The 23,354-nt window shown below is 40.3% G+C and overlaps 1 protein-coding gene across 1 annotated transcript in view; it reads right to left on the reverse strand.

The window, feature by feature from the left end:
- TXNRD2 (thioredoxin reductase 2) overlaps nt 1-23,354 on the reverse strand; it is a 1,479,392-nt gene that overhangs the window by 583,677 nt on the left and 872,361 nt on the right. The window contains exon 11 of the mRNA XM_044068698.1: nt 11,777-11,951. Within this exon, the coding sequence (XP_043924633.1) occupies nt 11,777-11,951 (175 nt within the window). The remainder of the gene's footprint in view (nt 1-11,776; nt 11,952-23,354) is intronic.

The raw sequence follows: 23,354 nt of genomic DNA on the forward strand, positions 1-23,354 counted from the left end.
GCTTCCTGCCATGTGCAATGCCTTTGTATGCGGTAACTCACAACTGCCATGTGCAATGCCTCTGTATGGGGTAGCTCACAACTGTGATGTGCAATGCCTTTGTATGGGGTAGTTCACAACTGCCATATGGAATGCCTTTGTATGGGGTAGCTCACAAAGCTTTGCTGCTTCTGTTATTCCTTAATTGAAAGCTACCCTTCAGGCCGGCTGTAAAGAGGATGACAAGTTTTGTTATACAGGGCTGGACTTGGCTATGATCAAATGGTGTTGGCTCATCAAGACAGTTATAAAAAACTTTTCATTCTATCACTGAGAATGATGAACTTAAGTTAAAAAATAGAAAAACTTCTTTGAGATGCAAGGCCACAGTAAACCAGATGTCATAATGACGTTTTCTGTTAGCATCCAGCATGCAAAATGCCAGTATACAAGACTATTTGGAGAAAAAAACAAGACTGTTTATAAAATCTATTCTGCAGAAAATAGCTCTAAATGTTCACACCCTGTAGATACAGGAATCTCAAACTAGTTGCCTTCATTAATGATTCACAAGGAAATGTTCCCAGTGTTGGCACTCAACATCTAATCACTTTGCTACCAGTCAAAAAGAATTAGGTGATTTGTAAACAGTATTCTCATAGGAGAAAATCTTGTCATCTCAGACAGCACTGACAATGCACAGTAACAGTTCTCTGTTCTGAGCTCTCAAATGGCATCGAGGAAATAACAGATAATGTCTCAAACAACTGCTCTTTGGGTGAAGCAATTAGTTGTACAAACCCCATCAAGAAAAATATTGCACCTTGAAATCAGTGAAATAACATAACTTATTCAAACCCAAATCCTGGGCGGCTGCGGTGGTGCAACAGTTAGCGTTGTTGCTTCACAGCAAGAGGTTCTCCAGTTCAATCCTCGGCTGGGGTGCCTTCTATGCAGAGTCTGCATGTCCTCCCTGTGGTCGTGTGGGTTTCCTCCCACATCCTAAAGACATGCTGTAGGTGGATTGGACACTCTAAATTGGCCCTAGACGTGTGTGTGCGTGCAGGTGTGTGTGCCCTCTGTGGAAGGTTGGGCTGGCAACACGACACCATAAAACTCCACTGCCAATCATGAGCGGACAGGTGATCTGCTGTGGTGACCCCTAACTGGGAAAAGCCGAAAGAAGAAGATTCAAACACAAATCCTGTATCCTGTACTAAAGTAAAAAAAAAATAGCTAGCAGATTGGCAGATGGTCTTACTAAGAAGGGGTCTTCCACCCTTAGGTTTCTAAAGGTGCTTGAAGACAGAATATATTACAATGACTATTAAATCACTGTGCAAAATATTAATCTTTTTTTTTCTTCAGTTGCTTCTTTTGTTCGGAACTTTTACAGGGGCACCCGTTTTACTGTAGTCTTTTAATGCAGCACCTGCTTTATGAGACTTTTACACCAGTGCACATTTGTCTATGAAATTGTTTAACTTGGATGTTTAAAACAATAAATTCCACATATCTTGAAAATTCAAATTTTTTTCAACCTTTTCATTTACAACACTTTTCAAGCATTCATTTACTTATGCAAAAAGCTGTTGGGGGTTAGAATAGCAGCTAAGTTACTTACCTCACAGAGAGAAGGAATTGGGTTTTATTCGCAAACTGGTCCCTGGTTATTAGCTAGGAATGAAATGGTCTGCAGACTGTTTACCTAGTATCTACCTGCAGGGGGCAGGGTTGGCACAGTATTTAGGGTCTTTACCTCACCGATACAAGGTACATGGTTTGATTCTGACATCTGATTATTGGAGAGTCTTGCAAAAGTCTGCAGACTGACAGCATAGTATTTACCAATGAAGCTATGAAAGTATCAAAAGGTAGTCTACCGTACCTGTTCTTTCACAGTGGTGTCTTACATGGACACCCGGTGCTTTCTTTATCTAACCATAGCCATCACAAACCATAGTCTGCATAGTAATGAAAAAAAATTGTACTGCCTACTGGTGCTTTAAGTAGTTAATCATACTGTATTACATTGTATCTGACAGTTTATGTGGTCTTATTACACTTGGGGTCAAAACCAGCCAGTCTACATTAAGGAGGTCTTCTACACTCTTGTGGCAGAAGAGTGCTGCTCTAATCTATCTGAGTTGGGGATTGCTGCTGGACGGCTTATTGTGTGCTTTCCTGATTGGTAGTTAGCTTAAAACTTGTTCCTCCTTGCTCGTATTTAAGTCTTGCGTTTGCATGGTCCTGCTTTCAGTTTGGATGAAAAAGCCTTGAAGATTAGTTTTTCCCTAAATAACTCTCAGTGAAACTCTTCCAAGCTTTTCTGCTGCTCTAGGAGCAACTCAGTTGTGCACTGGGCAGCATTGCTTTATTGGTCAACTTTATCCTACACAAAGTATAGGTCCCTCATAGTCCCTGAGCTACCAACAGTCTTGTCAAATTATCCCTTTCCTAATAAAACATACAGCAAGAACCCGCTACTATAGACCGAAAGTTTCCCATCACCACTCTGGCCAGCTCGACGGACATGGGCATCCTGAGTCAATGCAGCACAATTGCCTCATGTATACTGGCAACCAGTTACTCCTGAAACAAACATTATGTGAGAGATGTAGTTACACTATGAAACTGGAGGGAAGACACTACAGAAAAACTGAATGCTAAGCAGGTTGTGAGTATGCACATTACTTCCAACACTAAAAAAGGACCCGACACATAAACCCACATATGTGGAGGTGCTCACTAGTAACTTTACCAAAAGACCACAGCCCTTATAAACAGAGCCTTCAGAAACCACTTGTACACAGTGCAAAAAAAAAACACACACAGACACACACACACGCACGTCTCAACAAATAAGCCCATAAGGCACAAAACCACAAAATCCAATGTACTGGTCACAGCAGATGCCATAGTGAGACACATGGATGTTCCCTTCACCAGGCTGGATAAGGAGCAGGTTACAGTTAGCTATTTGTCAGGTGCCAGGATCTATCAAGTCACTCAAGCACTCAGATCTCTCAACCACAAGTACCAGTAAGACAGGGGATCCAATATCTGTCAGCCTTGGAGGACATGGTTGATGGGCCAGGCTGCTTTTCCAGAGATGGTCTGAACCTGTCCCCCCTAGGCTTTCAGATACTGGCAAAGGCATTAGCCACCCCTATTGTGCCTTTTTTTAGGCAGTGTCAAAATAACCAACCTTTCAATATAACAAAATTCTCTCTAGATAAATTCAAGGTACTGCTGTTTACTTCTAGGAGTCTAAACAAGAAACTCCACTCCTTGGAAGCACTCCTCACCTTTGAAGATGTTGACATCTGTGCTGTCACTGAGACATGGTTCAAAGCCACAGGAAGCACCCTGGCCATGTAGGGCTACAATGCCCTCCATACATTCAGACCACAAACTGAGCATGAAAGAACCAAAGGAGAAGGTGTGTACATCTTCATTAAGGATAAGTACACCTCGAGACTAGTCAAACAGTATGACTCTCTCAACCTACCCCAAGTCAAATTAACCATAGGCAAAATCCCCTATCACATCATAGATAGCTATAGGTCACCCACCATTAACCAGGTAAAGCATACCACATACATGGATTTACTGGAGTCACTTACCATAGAGCCCAACACCTTATTTATGGGTGATTTTAGTTATCCTAATATTGACAGGGAAACACACAACCACAAACATGCTGATTCAGAGGTTCTTGGACTTTGTCAATGCAAATGTCTGGAAGAGCCAGTCAGCACATGCACGAGAGGCTCAAGTCTCCTAAACATAGTACTCACTAACATGGGAAAGCATTGCATCCCCTCCCCCAATGTAATGCCCTCACTTGTAAGACTGGACCACAAATCAGTCACTTTTGAAGTAATTATAAGACCAGGTACCCCATTAAGCTAAAAAATGCTTAAGAAATTTTCTAAGACAAGTTACCTCCTACTAAGTGATGTTATAAGGTGTTTCAAAGCCCCCTTGAACACAGATAAAACAGACTCCTATACAGAGGTATATACCAACTCCCAAACGTAACCACTTACGCTACACAGAACTGGCTATACCTGACTGGATTAAAACCAGGTCTTCCCAGAAAAAGAAGCCAGTCTAGTGGAACCCTAACAGGCTACGCAACAAAATAAAGAAACTGATGTCCAAAAACAAGAGGGAACAGGCTCAGCAGAGGAAAATAATCCCTCTCTAGCTAAGCAAATTAGAGATCTTGTCAGGTCCTCCAAAGCTATTATGAAGAAAAATAGCCTTCCTAGCTAAGGACAATCACAAGGTATTCTTTAACTACACCTGAAATCTAAAAGGGAATGCCCAAGCTATGTGCTTATCTGGTTTTGGATGGCACCACCCATACTCAACCGGAGGCAAAAGCCAATCTGCTTCTCATCTTATCATCTCTAGATGATAGATTTGGAGCAAACTTCACCTCCCTGTCCCTACTAGTCATCCCCCAAAGTATACCTGCTACCATTCCTCAGCTTATCTCAAAAGAGCAGGTCATCTCTGTGCTCTCCAAGGCCAAAAACACAGCATCAATGGGACCAGACAACATCCCAGGTTGCCTTTTAAACAACTTAAAATATAGCCTAACAGATCCACTTGGATCCATGTTTAACCACAGCCTGTGGACTGGCTATGTTCCAGCAGAATAGATGACAACAGTAATCCCTCTGCAGAAAGGGGGACCATCAACTGACCCTGGGAATTACAGACCCATAAACTTGACTAGCCTCACTTGTAAATCCATGGAAAGAATCATTATAGATCTTGTCAACAAGGGCGTAGGTGATTTCCAAACTCTGGACCCAACTCAGTTCAGATTCGTTAATGGCAGATCATGTCTGTTCAAACCAGTCTGACTTCTTCGAGAAACTCACCAAGGTCCTGGACAAAGGAAAGACAGCACACTGCCTAACTTGACCTAGCCAAGACAAATGATGCAATCCTCCACTCAGGTATTGCAGAGAAACTCTCCCAATTGGGAATTAACCCCTACGTCACTAGATGGGCAGCCAACTGGCTCACCGACAGAACATGCACTGTCAAAGTGGGTGGCTTCGCCTCTAACAAAAGACCAGTCACCAGTGGTGTACCATAGGGTTCTGTGTTGAGCCCTTTACTGTTTAGAAGTTCTTAGAAGTCCAGGCAAATGTGGATGGCCTGTGGCTTACCAAGTTTGTTGATGACTGCAAATTGGGAGCAATACTGAGTCACCCAACAATGCTAATATACAGGAGAAAGGGATAACACAGACAAATGATTGATGCCAAAGCCACAGATTGACACTAACTGCATAAATTGCATTATTATTCCCTTTGGGAAAGGTAACATCCCTGCTAATCACAATACAGACAGCACCCCCCCACATAAGTGTAGACCCAGTGGTCTGTGATCTGGGCACTAAGGTTGATAGCAATCTGAACTTCAACCACCATGTATCCACATTGGTAAGGAAATCTTCCTATGTGGCACATCTCATACGTAAAGGCATCGCATTTAGATCCAAGGATGTTACATCTTCATTACACTTTGCTGTCATCAAACCAATAATAGAGTACAATGGACCCTTTTGCATGTATCTCACCAGACACCTGCAGCAGCTGGAGAGGCCACAGAGTTTTCTCACCAAGCAAATATGGGGTACATAGAACAAGTCCTAAACAGAAGGAACACAGTGACAGGGATTTTAGTATATGTGCTACAGGGCTGCTAAAGGGTGACCTATGCCTGGATTTCATGGCAGTCTCTGATCTGGCCCTGATGGAAATGCTAGAGATTTGTAAATCAAACTGCATGAGGTTCACTCACCACAGGGATCTTAACTAGGCCTCTGACATGAAAAAATCGTGATGGATAGACAAATACATCTCCCAGAGACTACCCCTTCTCTGGAACAAGCTTCCCATTCACATGAAGCAGAGCCCTTCTCTGACTCTCTTCAAACGCAACCTAGATCAATGGATGGGTGAATGTAAATTTACTCCTGGGGTGGCACCCATGTCCTTCATGGACAGAGACAGTCTGTGTTATTTACCATAGAGTCATGCCTTTGTGAACTTTGCTCACCAAACTACTGATAATAGAGGCAACTTGGGATAAATATGGCTAGGCTTTTAAGTGCTCTCGCACTGTTAGCCTAGTAACCTACTATGAACTTCAACAGTAAGCAATGGGATTCTTACTCAATGTGTTCTCTTAATCACATTATTCAGAACATGTACAGAAAATAATGGCTCCACTTGATCACATTATCTTAATGCAAAGACATTTCTATTCAGAGTCACCAAACTTCAATGTTTTAAGATTATCTTCAGAAAATATATTATAGTCTGTACCAGCAGCTGGTCTAAATTCAACATTTGCTTATTAGTTATCATTTTTGTTAGCAAATTGACTTACATTTTCACCTCAGTTTCTGACCATGTAGTGACACTATCAACTCTTTTTGGTCTAACAGTGCTTACTAGAACTGCCTCTTACCAGTGCTCCTTTTCATATTTCTATTCAACATGCAAATTCTTCTCAATTACATACCTTAGATTTTATTTTTATTTTTCTAGGACAGATTCTAGAAAATGTATTAAATGCAGGGCAATACCTCATCTCATGCTTACAGTCTCATCTACTACATAAAGAGTGAATTTAAACTGCATTCTTTTCTCACATCTCCATTAATGAGAAACGAAATGTTACATGTCCCTATTATATTCATTAAGTCTGTAATCCTTTGACCATTTCTCATTTTTGCCTTTTCGTTTGATCCCATTGTACTTTTAGATTATACTTTTTGTGTACTAACATCTTTACTTGCTCTTCAAGCATTCACTGCTTTCTATGAGGACAGGTACTTTTCTTTTACTAACCTAGCTCCATGCTTTATCACTTCATATATCATACAGCCTTATGCGTGGTACCTTTAAATGAGGGCCCCCTTTCTGTACCTTTCAGTTCATGAGCTGCAAAGATTTCTTCATCTACTCCTGTATAGGTTAGAAATAGTAACAGTAAGGTACTGGGAACTGGAACAGTGAAAAGATAGTGTTCCTTGCAAGTATCAAGACTATTTCTAGGTTTAAAAGGTGGATAGCCCAACACATCTAAAATTAGAAATGGACTAAGCAAGAATCCTCTTGCAAAGCACAAAACTGAATCACCAGGTCATTCTTTTTTTACTTTTCACATTTTGAACATGATCAGGATGGGTCCACTCAAGGGGAACTGTAATGGCAAATTCACCTTAACACCTACAACCTACCTGGACTTAATTCTGCTTGTTCAATTTAAATGCATTCTTCAGCTTTGGAAACTTGACCAAAATTATTTAATGCTTTTGACAGATGTCTGCTCCTTTCACTTTTCTTGGACATTTTTGTATACCTGTACATTGATGGTTTCTGTTCATTTTCTGTTTTGCTATAACATATACATATGCATAGTCATTTACATTTTTCCACATATTTTATTAATGGTCTTTCCATTTTTTAGTGTATAATTGATTTACCTAATGAAGACCTATGGGTGGAAGCACTTTTCTTTTTTTTTATTTCTAACACACTTATGATTACAGTTTTATTTATATTGTATTTTTATCTGTGATGTTTCTTTATATCAATTTTTTCCAAAGTTACTACAGTGGGTGCTGTTTTCTTGATTCATGTGTCTGTTGTCTCACGCACACACTTTCCCTTAAACTTTCAGATTTTTTTTTAGTTTATCACCCCTTTTGGAAAGATCTTGTTGTCACCTTGGTGCTAAAAAGTCATTAGTTTAAGGGAGTTTTGTGACACCTTGCTCCTGTCTGGAGTCAGACTAGGACTTAATTACTAGTTTAGCAGTTCAGTTTATTTGGACTTTGTTTCATTTGTATTCTTTCTTATTTCAGTACTGTACAAAATGGGTTGTGTTTCATCAGGCTAGCTTTTAACTGTAGGCTAGGCTCATTACTATGCATGAGGTTACCGTCAATCTTGATTTATGCTACTTTGAGCTTTCTATGGATCTACTGTTTTTTCATGGCTTAAAGCTGTTTTGAACAGTTGATTTGATGAAGTCCAGTTGGTGGATGAAAGTGCTTATCATAAACTAAAGCAAAGTTATTGTGGTGACTACGACTTTTTGAGTTTTAGTACCTTCATAGAAGAGGGATTAATATCTAAAGTTCTGCACTGTTTATTACTAGTGTTTAATATTGTAACATTTAAGTTCTTTTTCATTTTTCACAAATAACAAGGAAAGTGAAGTTAAGTGCTGTTATTTTGGTAAGTAAACTAACATTTCTAAGATTCTTGTCTAATCCATCTGCATAAATAAACCAAGTTTCGGAACCCAAGGCTTCTAGTTTTTACGAAATTTCTATAAAATAAGAGGATTACTAGAAGCGGATTAGCATAATTTATTCTGGCTCAGAATTATCCTTTTGTACCTCCAAATGTATAAACTCAAAAAGCAAATATACTTCTTTACTTCTGCAAATGTACTGTTATACTCCATCATGTGACATCTATGGGTTTGTGAGGATGGTGAGTAAACTCAGATACTGTGGATGTTTACCTAGCATCCATCATGTCTTCAGAGTGAAAACTCTCCAACAAAAGTGTCACATGACATGTACGTTCCTCTATCTAGCTCATTAGCATTTAAAGCCATCTACTATACATAACATTCCACAGCTGGGAAATTAGTGAGCGTATCTGTAATTTGCCCAGCACTATACCGTGTTTGTCTGTTAGTGTAAAGAAAAAAACCTGAGCCAGTCAAATATGATGGCCAACTAATACTTCTTACTCCCTCCTGACATCAAGATGAAATTGCAGATAATGTATTGGAAAGAAGAGACCCAACCCCCCCCCCCCACCACCACCACAGGGTGATAGAAGAGCTAATGCCAAAAAGGATGAAAGGAATACTGGAAGGGCTAGACATGAGGTTAGTAAGAGATAGATTTTTAAAATCTATGCTCTGTGATGGGCATTTAAGTTTAAACCACTCCTAAAAGTATGCATGGATTTCATTTACAGCAATATAGCCAAGACTCAGCAACTCAGTTATAGCAGCTGTGATGCCCCTGCACTGGCCCAGTAATCAAGGAGCCTCAGTCTTCACCACTGGCAACAGCTAAAGGATGTACACACTAGAAGGATTACAATTACACACACAGTAAAGTGCAATTTCCATCAACAGCTCACAGATCGTCAGTCTGGGACTGGTTTCTCCCTCTTTCTCCAGATCCCCAGTTTGACTCCCCACTGGTACAGCTATAGGGTTAAGATCTCAGCTGAGGGGCTAAGCCATGACCTCCAGCACCCTTCTCTGTCCAACCAGTGCTTCGTGTCCCTGCCCAAGTAACTGACACACACACACACACAAACACACTGAAATTTGATTTGCATGCAAACACACACACACACACACACATCTGGGGAAGCCTAGCACAGGTTTACTAGCCATGCCCTCTTCTGCCCAGACTATAAGGTAGTTTCCACTGCCACCATCCCCTACTTATCAGCTACTATAAGGCCCTTACAAAGGGTGTCCAATCCTACTGTGTAATGTTACTATTATCCAAATGGTAGTCTGACCAAGACTTGCAAGTTTATTTAGGAGTGGCCAGACTCCAAGCCGGTTACAAGTGGAGTCCCACAGGGCTCAGTCCTTGGCCCCCTATTGTTCGGCATCTACTTCTCAGAAGTACAGGCAAACATAGGAGGACTATGGCTGACAAAGTTTGCGGATGACTGCAAACTGGGTGCCATAGTGGATAGTACATCGGACACAGACATCCTTCAGAGGGGTCTCACGGAAACTGATAGCTGGTGCCAGAGCCATGGCCTGAAGTTAAACGCAAAAAGTGTATAGTCATACCCTTCGGGAAAAACAAGGTAACCCCAAGCTACCATATAGGTGGCAACCCACTAAGCACAGAAGAGGTTATCAGGGACCTGGGGACCCAGGTTGACAGTGGCCTCTCGTTTGACGCTCACGTTGCTAAAGTGGTTCGAAAGACCTTCTACATTGCCCACTTGATCATGAAGGGATTCACATCCAGATCAAGTGAGGTCATTGTTCCCCTGTACTCTTCAGTTATCAGACCAATGATCGAGTACAATGCCCCATTCGGGATGTATCTCACCTGACACCTGCAGCAATTGGAGAGACCCCAAAAGTTCCTCACCAAAAGGATAAAGGGACTCCAAAACCTGTCATATGCTGCCAGACTGAAGAAACTCCAACTCTATTCAGTTGCATACCATCTGCTCAGAGGTGACCTGTGCCTGACATACAAGGCCATGACCAACCCGGAATTAATGGGCATGCTCCACCTCAAAAAATCCAAATCCACCAACACCACTAGAGCAAGAGACTTAAACCTTAGCACGGATATAAATAGGACACGCTGGAGGGATAGATTTCTCACCCAGAGACTCCCCATGCTATGGAATAAAATCCCGGTCCATGTGAGGCAGAGTACCTCGCTGGCTCTGTTCAAGAGAAATCTTGACCGGTGGATGGGAGATCGTAAGTTTACCCCGGGAATCATCTCTGTGTCACTACTGGACAGAGGCACAACAAACTAATGGGCACAGTATTTCTAACATAAGGGGCGGCGTAAGCCACATAACTTTGGGCTAGGCTTATAAATGCCCTAGGGCAGTTAGCCTAGTATAAACCTATGAACCTATGAACAATGTGTCACCAAATACATATGCAAGTATGCTAAGAGCTTAAATATGTCTCACAAATATTAGCCACAAAAATAGGTTTAAATATATTTAATAATAAATAATAAGAGAACAAGACAATACTCAGTAAAATCAACACAGTAACAGAGTTCAGAATCACAAGACATATTTTAAAACATTGCAGGACAGTCTCAAAAAGCATTTAAACTAATCTTTACTATATTGCTATCTATATCTAAAAGAGATGCTATGTCCTAAATCTTACTTGCAGAGCAAGGGAAGTACAGATGATGATGATGATGAGTGGATATTCTTGCTTGGTCCAAGACAAAATACAAAATGAAGTGTCTCAGAGAGTTCTTAAATTAATATCAACTATTACTGCTGGGTTAACTTGGATGACATCACCTCTGTCACCTGACTTCAATTCCCAGGCTAAACCCCCATTGTAGCATTTGACATCTCCTTGTGAAAAATACATAGCCTTCAGATATTTGCAGTTTCTAGATGACATAATACAATTGTAACACAATCGTAAAATAATTTAATTTCAGCTTATTTTCTTGATGTTTTTCAAGTTAACTCTGTATGTTCCAGTTTCTACTATTAAAACCATACATTTGCACAGGTATATATAGTTTATATACATTTCTGTTCTTTTCCAGTGCGGTACACTATGGACACATCGCTGAAGCTGTACAAACCCTGTTCCATACACACTTCTGTAACAGAAGTTTAATATACACAAGGTAATACAAGCAATTCCATCAAGCTGGTATTCACAAATGACATACTACTATTTACAACATTCCAGATAGCTGGGCCTGGCAGCATGACAGCAGCATCTTGCCTTTACTGTTTTTTCAACTAAATATGAAAGTGTTGGAATGTCTGTGGTTCAAACAGAGAAAAGCGTGACTGTAGTTTTGTAGAGCTAGAATGTTGCTTCCCTTCGCTCTAAAACTGCCAAGCACTAGAAAATATTCATTTTAAAAACTCTGGAATCTTTGTCCAAACATTTTAAAAAAATCCAACATTTCTAAGACCCTAATAACATATGCAATGGCAAAATGAAAAAGCAAAACAACCAATCTTACCTACAGCCCACATAACTGTATCAAAAGTGTCCTTTTCCTCCGTGCCTGATTCTACACTCCTCCAGCTCACATTAAGTTGGCCATTGTCCAGTTTCTCCACTCTTGTCGGAATGCATCGCCATAGGAATTTGGTGCCGTACGATTCCATGTAGTCAGTCACTAAGTATGACATTTGCTATTATTAAAGAAACCAAAACAAACAGTAAATTCTAAGAAATATGGAGCCAAAAAGGTGGCTTACATTACTGCACAAATTGATCTTATAAAAAAAAAAATTCACACTGCTGCAAATTCTGAACTCTGAACTACAACACAGTATAAAACAGTAAAAAAAAGTACTTGCCACAGGCAAACCCCACATTTCATAGTTTACACTAATGCTTTTTGATCCTGCCTACTGTAATCCTTACATTCATTTTATGGTCCCTACTGTCAAATACTGGGTGCAAGCAATTATAAATTACACATACTGCAAACCTATTGCGCCTAAAGAACTAGACAGCATTGCAACAGGCACAAAGGGTGCATAACAACCCTCAAATCCCCAGAACAGAGACTGAGGAAAATCTTGCAATACGTTTTGATAAAGCAGTGCTGCATTTTAAACATAATTCCATACATTATAAATAACTGGCTTAGTTGTACAGACCCCACATTCTAAGTCCACACAGAATGAACTGCTCTGTTCCTCATCAACATGCATAAGCGACAGATGCTACAAAACAATCACAGTTCATGAACATTTTAATTCCAAAACTGAAAGCTATGTTATCATTTCTACAGATTTGCTTATTTTGTTCTACAGTACCAGGCAAATCCCACCGCACCTATGACCTTTCTCCAGTAAATAAACACAGGGTTGGAAAGATATGACCAGAGCACTAGGTGAGGGAAGGGTTCTTCTACCATTTGTGAGAAAGTCAATTACAGTAAATGGCTTTGAGTGCACACAGAAAAGTGAATCCGTACATCAGGAGAGTCAAAGGTGGAAGAGCATTATGTGTGAAGGGGAAAAAAACAACAGCAAGTATAGCATACTGCAGTGTTGGAAGCTGCATTTTCTGGCTTATTTAATGCAGAAATGTCCACACTGTACAAAAGTTGTTTATGGAAACAGACAATGTGGAATGTTTTAAGAGGCATCTGAAGTAAGACTGGAGTAGAAGCAGAACAAACATTTGGAGGAACGAGGCAGTTTGTTTACTCAGTGTTGTATGTTTATTACTCATAGTAAGAACCCAGGAGAATACTGACAAGAAAAGCAGTTGTGGGTGAGGAAGACCAACTGGAAATACAAACAAAATGGTACTGGGCCTAGAGAGTTTAGAGAAAATAAAATGGCACTCTATATGGCAACCTAATAAAAGAAGATATGAAATGCGATCTGGAAGAGAAGACTGTGGTGTAGCTGGAGTTCAGAAAATGCATGCTTTTGTACAGCAGGACACACTGGGATGTGCAGTAACAAGCGCTGCCCATGATGTGATGTGGGCTGAGTCACAGCTGTAGGGATGCATGATTGCAGCCAACTTACAGTACTTTGGTCAGGGTGTTCTTGAGATGAGTAATATTTCCTGATGACGGACTAAGAAGGCATCTCTTTCTTTATAAGTCTGCATAATCCATACATTATGTTACAGAAAACCTATCAAATGAAAAATAAAACATCAACATTTGAACTTCAGGGTGAAACAAAATGTGGTATGGGATTTTTTTTTGGAAGAGTTGTACATTTGGAGCAGAGGAAGAACTAACATTCCATGGGTAAATTTGTTGGTGTAAGAGGAGCTTGGATTAGAGAATTACACTAGCTAGTATATATAATACAAGACAGGCACAAATGCAAGTAACACAAAAATAACAGTTTTTCTCAGGGAATATTAGTTATTGCGGGTGACCAGTTTATCATAACTGAGAGGGAAGATGTGGACAAGGGGTTAAGCTGTAAAGTAATTACCTCAGAGAGCAAATATTTGCAAAAAATATTTTAAACCTTTTATGATGAGTGAATAAACAGCAGGGAGTTTACTTTCTTCTCCCATAGACATTCAGCTTAGGCCAGACTGGACAGGGGGTGCATGCTTATCTAGTTGGTATCATAAGACTCAAACCCCCTTCCATTACCATATGCAGCTGTTAGAATGGAAATTAACATAACAGCTAGTCTAAGGAATAAAGTACCTGAGATTCTCAAATTATTGGTTGAAATAAAGTCATGACAAATTTAATCAAAGCCTTGGTACATGGCATGCTGGCAGTGATCAATAAGGATTATTGGTGAATAGTAACGAAATTTGAAGAGTTGATAGCCAAGGTGTGACAAACTTACAGCAAAAGAGAACTGGCTAACGAAGGAGAGCAACAGATTATGTAAAGAAACTCTTAAAAGATTAAAGGTTTAACAAAGAGGAAGGGAATTAGCTGGTCTGAATTAGAGTGAAGAGGCTGCCACCCTAAAAAATGAAGAGGAAGATTATTTGGTTGAATAATGTGAGTCCAAAACAAAGTTTACAAACCAAGAAGAAATATGCAACTACAAAGACTCCAACTCGCAGTTCCAGCAGGAAACAATCTGAAAAAACCCTCAAAAGCTGTTGAAACGTTTGGTTTTAGCACTTTTGTTTTAATAAACGCAAAGCTTTTTCAGATAAAACAGTAAAAATCCAAACACAGTTGAAATGGAGCTTATATAACATCCTAAGTCATGTGAGAACCAAGCCCTCATTCATGAAATTTAAAGATATAAACCCCTATTAAAATCTTTACCTCAACTTAAATTACACAGTGCTCCATGGGTATTAAGCATTGCAAAAAGGTGTCACCTAGACGACTTAGTTTAACAAACCACGGACAAATCATGAAAGGCACAATAAAAGCAAAAATCTTCCTCCAAAAATTGTGTTATTACATAACAAAAACATTCAAAGAAATATCCAAAAATATTCATATATATATATATATATATATATATATAGAGAGAGAGAGAGAGAGCAAAATATAGTAATAAGGTACTATAAAATGAGAACCAAAAAATGAGAAAACCTACATTTTTTATTTTATCTTTTTAAAGCAGTTTAAGTAAACAACCAATGGATGTGTGATTGTCAAGTCTGGTCCAGCTGTTAGCATGGAGATTGAGTTGCCAAAATAGCTCATGTTTTTCTAGATACAGCTGCCACGGACCCCTATGTTCATCTCATGTCAATTTCTCAATGATTACAAATTTGAAAAAATGAACTGGAATGTCTGCAACATGCTTGGCTAAAACATTTGTACCCTTGTTAATTCTGATTTTGTTTATATGTTCGTAGACAGTCTTAATTTACATTTGGTTTTACCAAAGTAAAATGCTGGAAAATTTTGGCAAATAGCATTTTTTTTTTTTTTTTAAATTTAACATTTGTTAACAGGGAAAGTTCAACTTGGAACAAAGCCAATTTTCAGAGGAGGCCTGGGGAAAAACACTCCAGATGCATATCTTTATAACTTGTGAGGAAACCGGAGCACCCAGAGGAAACCCACACGAACGCAGGGAGGGCATGCAGACTCCGCATAGAAGGCACTCCAGCCAAGAATCAAACCAGAGAACCTCTTTCTTTGAGGCAACTATGCTACCGCTGCACCATCCAATGCCACTAGTGAGACAGTTAAATGAGCCTTTTAAATTGAAAGTCTGGTTATCAACCTTTCTTCACATACCATTATAAAATTTGCAAAGAGAACAGAAGCCACATTTTGCCATTTTACAATAGTTTTTGGGAAACAATTCCCAATACCAAAATGCTCCACTATTTTCTTTTACCTTACGGCCATGCTTGTATACTATATTTGGTTTATCACCCACCTTATTCGATATATTTGTGTCCTCCTTGAACAGAGCTCAGTTCTTCTCCAAAATTCTCTACATCTCCACTATCCATACTGTATGGAGTAATAAAGGCACCGCTGTAATAGAGGCTGATAGAACATATGCCTCTACTCCTTACTGCCTTGAGTATGGGAGAGGGGGGAAGAGGTGGTTCCACTGTGGAATGCTGAAGCGAGATGGGTGTGATAGTGGGCTAACCTTGGATAATAGGTGCAAAAAAAATTCCTCTCATGTTTGTTGATGACTTCATACATCGGCTCATTGACCAGACTAGGAGGATAATCTCTGGCCAGGAACATGGACCTGATGTGTTCATATTCATCCAAAAAATCTCCGAACTGTGATACCATGCGTGCACCTCTTACGAACTGACCCTTGACCACTGTTACTACACTTCTGATGAAAGGGGTGGGAGCTGGAATAGTGTAAACAGGTGTTCAAAAAGTTTGATTGAGGTGAAGTTTAGATACCAGTCTTTTTGCAGGACATCCTTGGTCAAGAAGATGTCCAAATAAGCAAGAGTGGAAATGTTGGCTTCAAATGTGAATTTAAGGAAATAAGTTTGGTTTAGGTACTCAAAGAATGTTGAGAAATGGTTTGTCTCCTTCCCATATAAGAAAAATATAATCCAAATAGCATGTGTACATTTTATAGAAGTTCATGTATTCTGACTTGAAAAGGTATTTTTCTTCCCATTTCAACATAAAAATATTTGCCATAAGCCCACCACATGCAGAATACATAGCAACCTCTGTGGATTTCAAGAAATACTCATAGTCAAAGATGGAATAATTATTCTTTAAGATGATCTCCAATAGTGTTTTGAAGGTGTTGATTTTGTCCTGTGAAATCATACAAGTATTCCATGAACCACTGTAGACTGAGATCATGGGGAATAAAGCTGTAGAGATCCTTCACATCCATTGTTACAACGACAAAGTTGTCATTATACTCCAGAGAGTTAATTTTACAGAGGAAATACCATGCATCTTTACAAACCCAATTTTCTTGTGCGATTAGATGCTTTAGTTTTACGTCCAGAAATTTAAAGCAAGGGTGTGTGACAGACCCACTGCTATCGACAATGGGTCACATGGGAGTTTTTGGCTGCACCTGTGAATTTTTGGGACCGCAAAGATCATAGATATGGTGGGAGACTGTGCATTCAGAAAATTAGATTCATGTACATCAATCTGCTGGTCAATAAATATGTCCTTAAGGATGTCCCTGACTTTTTTTATATGCAGTATTCAATTTGTTTAAAGAAAGCTTTATATAAAAATCATCTGCCAACAGACTATGCATCCTGGTATTATAATCTGCCTTATCCATGACAATTAGTCCCCCTCCTTTGTCTGGCTTCATCAAACTCATAGCATGATTTAATTCTTTAAGCAAATCCCTTTCACTAGAAAGCATATTGTCCACATAATTGTGCCTTCTTGTTTTACTAAGGATATCTCTAAAATCAATTTCATACATCTTTTCGAAAAGGGAAATAGTGAGGTGGACTGCAGGCTTAAACGTACTGGAAATCCTCAGAGGATCAAAGGACCCATTGGTTGTGTCAAATGATATATTAAAGTTAAGTTTTCTTATACACTGTTTAAAATCCATAAGTAAATTTGGCAACTTAGTTCACTCACATGGTACGAAAGTCATACCTCGGTAAAACAAATCAGCACAGTCCCCTCTAATGTCATAGGAAGAGTAATTAAACACTATGAAGTCACCTTTGGTATTAAATGTTATTTTGCATTCATTAACTGGTGGCAAAGAAAGAAAAAGAATTGTACTTGCTTCCTATGGTTGTTCCTGTATTTCGAGTTGTGCCAATGTGTTTGTTTTTTCATGGATGGTGTCTACTGTGCCTGTTGATTCCATTGGAAATGCTTCTGCCTCACCTTAATTCTCTCTGAATGACAAAGCAGTAGAGAGTTTAAATGCTAGTCATCCTTGGGAGTGTGGCTGTCGCTGAAGTCAGTCTCCTGTCCAACTCGATGTGCACATGTGTTAGATGAAGTATTATGTCTGTAGGTAGCTCCATCAGTAGAACCAAAATGATTCCCCCCAGGTCTGTAAATTGGGGGGATGTGGATAAGCTGTGTTGTCCAAATCTACATGCTTATTTCTTTCCAGTTTTTATTTTCCTATTTTTAATAAAACTTAATTGTTCATCAAGGCTCTTAAAGATTCATGCATAATCAAATCTATGCTACTCGAATGTCAAAGCATGAATAAGAAGATTGTCCAAAATGTTTATTTCTCTTGCAAGTTCATCTAATTTCTTGTTGTGGTTACCAAGTAACTGCATATACTCACATCCATGCCGCTCAACGAGTTTTAGGAGGTTGTGGTGTAACTGAGAATCTTTCAACAACCCCTTGGGGTAGAGCCAAATTCTTAGGCTTTTAGGGAACATACACTCCTTGACACATTCTGTGAGAAAGGCATTTTCCAAATGCAGTTTTTAACTCTTAATCATTTATAATCAAATTCACTGAGTCTCTGTACAATGATATTGTGTGTGCATTGAGACTCAGTCTTATTTCACCTTAAAGCTAGTCTTTTAGGGAAGGGATCTGTGTGTGTATGAATCCTTGTGGAAGAGTGCAAACTGGATATTCATGATTTCTAGCCAAATTGTTGCCAGCAGAGAGTTGTGAAACAGGCAGAAATTGCCCTAAAAGTGATTCCTCTGCTTCCACACATTTTCCTAATAGCTGAAGGGGAGTTGCCAATGAGGAAATGCTCTCAAAATTCTAGGAGAGCTGCTGTACCTGCAGACATTCTAGGTCATTTTTTCAAATTTGTGATGATGGACATGCAGGGGTCCGTGTCAGCTGTATCTAAAAAAACATGAGCTATTTTGGCAACTCAATCGCCATGCTAACAGCTGGAGCGGAATTAAGGATCACACCTCTATTGGTTGTTTACTTAAACTTAATGCTTTAAAAAGATAAAATAAAACATGTAGTTTCTCATTTTTCAGTTTTCTTCTTATAGCTCCTTATTACTATATTTTGCTTTCTATGAATATTTTTGGATATTTCTTTGAATATTTTTGTTGTGTAATAATTTTCATTGGTTGATACTAAGCTATTGGCCCTAGGACCTATACAAGCCTAGCCATAACATTTCCCTGGCTATTTCTTCCCAGAATATTTACTTCCCTGGTCCCTTGTCTAGCAGGGCGACTGACGTGATCCTGGGGGTGAATTTCCGAGGTGGTACAGCGGTAGCGTTGTTGCCTCACAGCAAGAAGTTCTCCTGTTCGATTTACGGATGGAGTGCCTTCTGTGTGGAGTCTGCATGTCCTCCCCGTGGTCGATTGGCCTCCGAAAGACATTGTCCATGGAACCTTTGGCAATTTTATTTTCGTAACTAGCTTTGGAGGATTTTATGATGGATCTCAGCTTCTTACCGAGGCTGGTAAGGGAGTTTTTTGCATCCTGGGATTTTCCTCTTTTCTGCAACAGTTTCTTCCTTCTGTTGTATAGTTTGTTTATGGCAGGGGACCACCAGATTGGGTTCCTGTTTTTGATGGAGACCGTCTTGGTTCTATTTGGAATGGCATGATTCATGCACGAGTAGATGTGCTCGCATAGTGCCTTAGTGTAGGATTCAGCAGTCGAACTTTCAGTTCCCATCTGCATGGGTGTCATGACGTTTGTCACTTCTGACTTGAGTAGCATGAAGTTGGCTTTGGAGAAGTTTTTTATGGAGGTTTCCCTACTGGGGGGTGGGGATGGGATGTGGACATCAAGGGTGATTATCTTATGGTCAGGACTGACCAACGAAGGAGTGACTACTGGTGTGCAGCATCGATCTCCCATGTTGGTGATGACCAGGTCTAGAATATTTGAGCCCCTGGTGGGACTATGGATTAGTTGGTCCAGGGCATTGGAAATTATGAATTCCAAGAACCATTGGGCAAAGGTGTTGGTACCAGAGTAGTTTTCCCAATTAATGGCAGGGTAGTTGAAATCACCCAGTATTAGGATGTTTGGTTATATCTTAATATTTTCTAGTATGTTTAGAAAGGTGTAGTGAGAATCTTGGGGTACGGTGGGGGATTTGTAGCAAGCTACAATTTTGATTGCAGTCTTGCCTAGTGTTAGTTGCACCTGTAGGACTTCAGATGCATTGTGTTGGGCAACTAGCCTGGAGGTGTGAATATCCTTGGTGAATATGGACACTCCTCCACCTTTAGTGCTTCGGTCCCAGTTTGGTGGCCGAAAAGTGTGGTTATAGTTGTAGCCTGGTATTGCAGGGGTGCTCTCTGGAGCTTCGAACTAGGTCTCAGTTACTGCACAGATATCAATGTTCTCCATTTTTAGGAGTGCCTTGAGAGAGTGCATTTTGAGGTTTAGACTTCTAGCACTGAGTAGCATTACCTTCAGATTTTGCATGCTTATATCTGTTACTGTGGCGGTTTTGTCCTTTGAGCTTTGCCTAAAAAAGGCACTATAGGGGTGGCAAGAGCCTTAGCCAGTAACCTGAACCCTAGGGGTGACAGGGGCAGACCATCTCTGGCAAAACATTGTGGTCTGTCGATCATGTCGTCCCAGGCAGACAGATACTGGATCCCCTTTGAATGACACCAGAAACTTAGCCAATTGTTGAAGTCAATCATTTTGTCCTTATACTGTGGTATCATTCTGGGCAAAGGCAGGATGCTACTCAGGGCTAGGGTCATACCTGCCTGAGCCACATGATCTGAGAGCTCTTCCATGTCTCTTTTCATGTAGTCCAGGGCGGTACATCTCACGTCATTCACTCCAACATGGACAATGAGAGAGTCATATTTGTACTTGTTGTGGAATGACTTGAGTGCATACGTTATGTGGCAGATCCTGGCACCCGACAGGCAGCTGACAGTAATTTTATCCTTGTTCAGCCTGGTGAGTGGGGACATCAGTGTGCCTGACTACAGAGTCACCTATGACTAAAGTGTTGGGTACGCTGTCTTGCCTTAGGGGCTGTTGTTTGGTGGCACACTGGTGTTTTGAGCTATGTGTCACTTTGGTTGTGATTGGTGTTTGTTTGCGTTTCAGCTTCGGAGGTCCTTGTTGCTTGGGTAGGTCAACGTTAAGGGCCTCCGCATAAGTGGGTTTAGTGTTACTATGTGTGGATGTTGGTGGCGTGAGTACTGAAGGGCTATGTGTTGCTTGAGGTGTACTGCAGGTGTTAACCTTCTCCTCTTGACTGTCTACCACAATCTTGGCTGGAGAGAGCTTTGCTTCCAGTTTGGTTATGTAAGTGCATCTATCGCAGGTTGTAGTGTTGGGCGGTAGGAGGAGAGGGTTGTCTGTGTATGAGACAATTGCTGCATTGCCTCAGTATGCCCAGATTTACCAGGTGGACAGGAGAAATCACTGGAAGCTGACCCTTGGACATGCTCGGTTCGGTGTTTCTTCTGTACAGTACAAGAGCTGTTTTCCCTTACCTTGGCAAGGTACTTTTCAATTATAGGCTGTTTAGCGCCTACGATTAATTTCTCCTTATTAACAAGGAGAATTGAGTGCTTGTATCAGTTTAAGGCTTTCTAGTGTTTTCCCGCAGGTTAGTTACAGGAAAGGTGGGAAACAAGCGCAGATGTGGGCTTTTGAACCAGAAAGTTGAAAGAGATGGACAAACTGCCCAAATAGTCAATAAACTATCATTTCTGGGCCAAAAACCACTCCTCTTGTGGTAGACAGGTTACCTAGTACTTACCAGTCCCACTGATAAGCTAGAAGGCTTCCCTTCAACACAGAAAGGCTTGGGGAGCTCAGAAGCTTAGAAACAGTCCTGGATACAGCAAATCTGTACCTGGACTAGACTAGTTGTGGGAATGGCTGGGAACAAGCGCAAACACGGGCTTTAAAACAAGTTGAAAGAGATGGAAAAACTGCCCAAACGGCCAATAAACTACATTTTCTGGGCCAAAACCCACTCTTCTCATGGTAGATAGGCTACCTAGTACACTTACCACTCCCACTGATAAGCTAGAAGGCTTCCCTCCAACACAGAAAGGTTTGGGGGGCACAGGAGCTTACCAACAGTCCTGGACACAACTCCTCTGTATCTGGGCTAGGCTAGTTACAGGAAAGGCAGGAAACTAGCACAAGTGCGGGTTTTAAACCAGAAAGTTGAAAGAGATGGAAAAACAACTGCCCAAACGCCCAATAAGCTACTATTTCTGGGCCAGGAACCACTCCTCTTGTGGTAGATATGCTACCTAGTGCTTACCACTCCCACTGATAAGCTAGAAGGCTTCTCTCCAACACAGAAAGGCTTGGGGGGCTCAGAAGCTTACAAAGAGTCCTGGATACAGCAAATATGTACCTGGACTAGACTAGTAACAGGAAAGGCAATAAACAGGTGCAAAAGCAGGCTTTTAAACTAGAAGGTTGAAAGAGATGGAAAAGCTTCCCAAATGGCCAATAAACTATAATTTCTGGGCCAGAAACCACTCCTCTTGTGGTAGATAGGCTACCTAGTGCTTACCACTCCCACTGACAAGCTAGAAGGGTTCCCTCCAACACAGAAAGACTTGGGGGGGGGGGGCTCAGAAGCTTACCAACAGTCCTGGATACAGCAAGTCTTATCTGGACTAGACTAGTTACAGGAAAGGAAGGAAACAAGAATAGAATTTTTTTTTTTTTTTTTTTTTTTTTTTTACAGAAAAGCAGCTAAAACAGCAGTAAATACAATTCAAATGCAGTGCAGGCTAGCACACGAGTGTGTAGCAATATTACAGCAAATACAGTTTAACTAAATGTAATTAAATTAAACAACTAAAAACAAGTGCAGAAGGCAGTAAATTAGAAGGATACTAACAAGCAGTAATAAGTGCAGAGTAACCGCAACTGAACAGATAACAGCACACAGAACAGCAACTAAGACAGTTACAGTAAGAGCAGCTGAATACATTTTTTTTTTTTTTTTTTTTGGGAGGGAACAGAGCAGGATTAAGAAGCTGCAGGGGTTGTTCTTCACAAATGCTCTCTTTGTACACAGTAGGAGTGCCTGAAATCAGAATATGATCTCATTGCACTCGGTGAGCAAATGAGATGGGCCCAGAAGGAGTATCCAAATACAAACTTACAAGAGGGGCATGCAGTTTCAAAGCCACCAAGATCAACACCAAAACAAGAACAGAGAGAGGGGGTGGGAACTAACTGTAGAGACACAGTGCCACAATTTTCAGTTCAATTAATATTCAGGGAGAAACAAAAATAAATACAAGGCAGTACTATATGAAAAAGTGCAGATAAAAGTTTACTTAAATTCGCTTATACGTCCAGTTGATTGCAGGTAGATCTTAGCCGGCCAAAGCTCAGATATTTAGCAGAAATAACCCAAGATATACCACTTATATAAGGCAGGACAGCCCCTAGGCTAAAGAACAGAATACCAATGAAGTGAAACTACCCCCCCCCCCCCCCCCCACTGCTATGAATGGCTACACTTCTTTGGAGTAACTTTTTTATATTTTTTCTGCTTTTATTATGCCTTTCATGATTTGTCTATGGCTTATGTTAAAGTTTAGGTGACATCCTTTTGCAATGCTTAATACCCAGGTTAACAATAAATACCCAAACTAATCATCTGTGGCAATAACAGCATTCTGACAGGAAGGCAACCTTGCAAAAATATAATTAGATCTCAAATGATTTTGCAAGAAGCAGAAAAGTAGACTGCTCCCTAGCTCTTAATTAGCCT

This window comes from Protopterus annectens, chromosome 4.part0 (genome assembly GCF_019279795.1).
Source record: "Protopterus annectens isolate FY-2018-M chromosome 4.part0, PAN1.0, whole genome shotgun sequence".
Classification (NCBI taxonomy): domain Eukaryota; kingdom Metazoa; phylum Chordata; order Ceratodontiformes; family Protopteridae; genus Protopterus; species Protopterus annectens.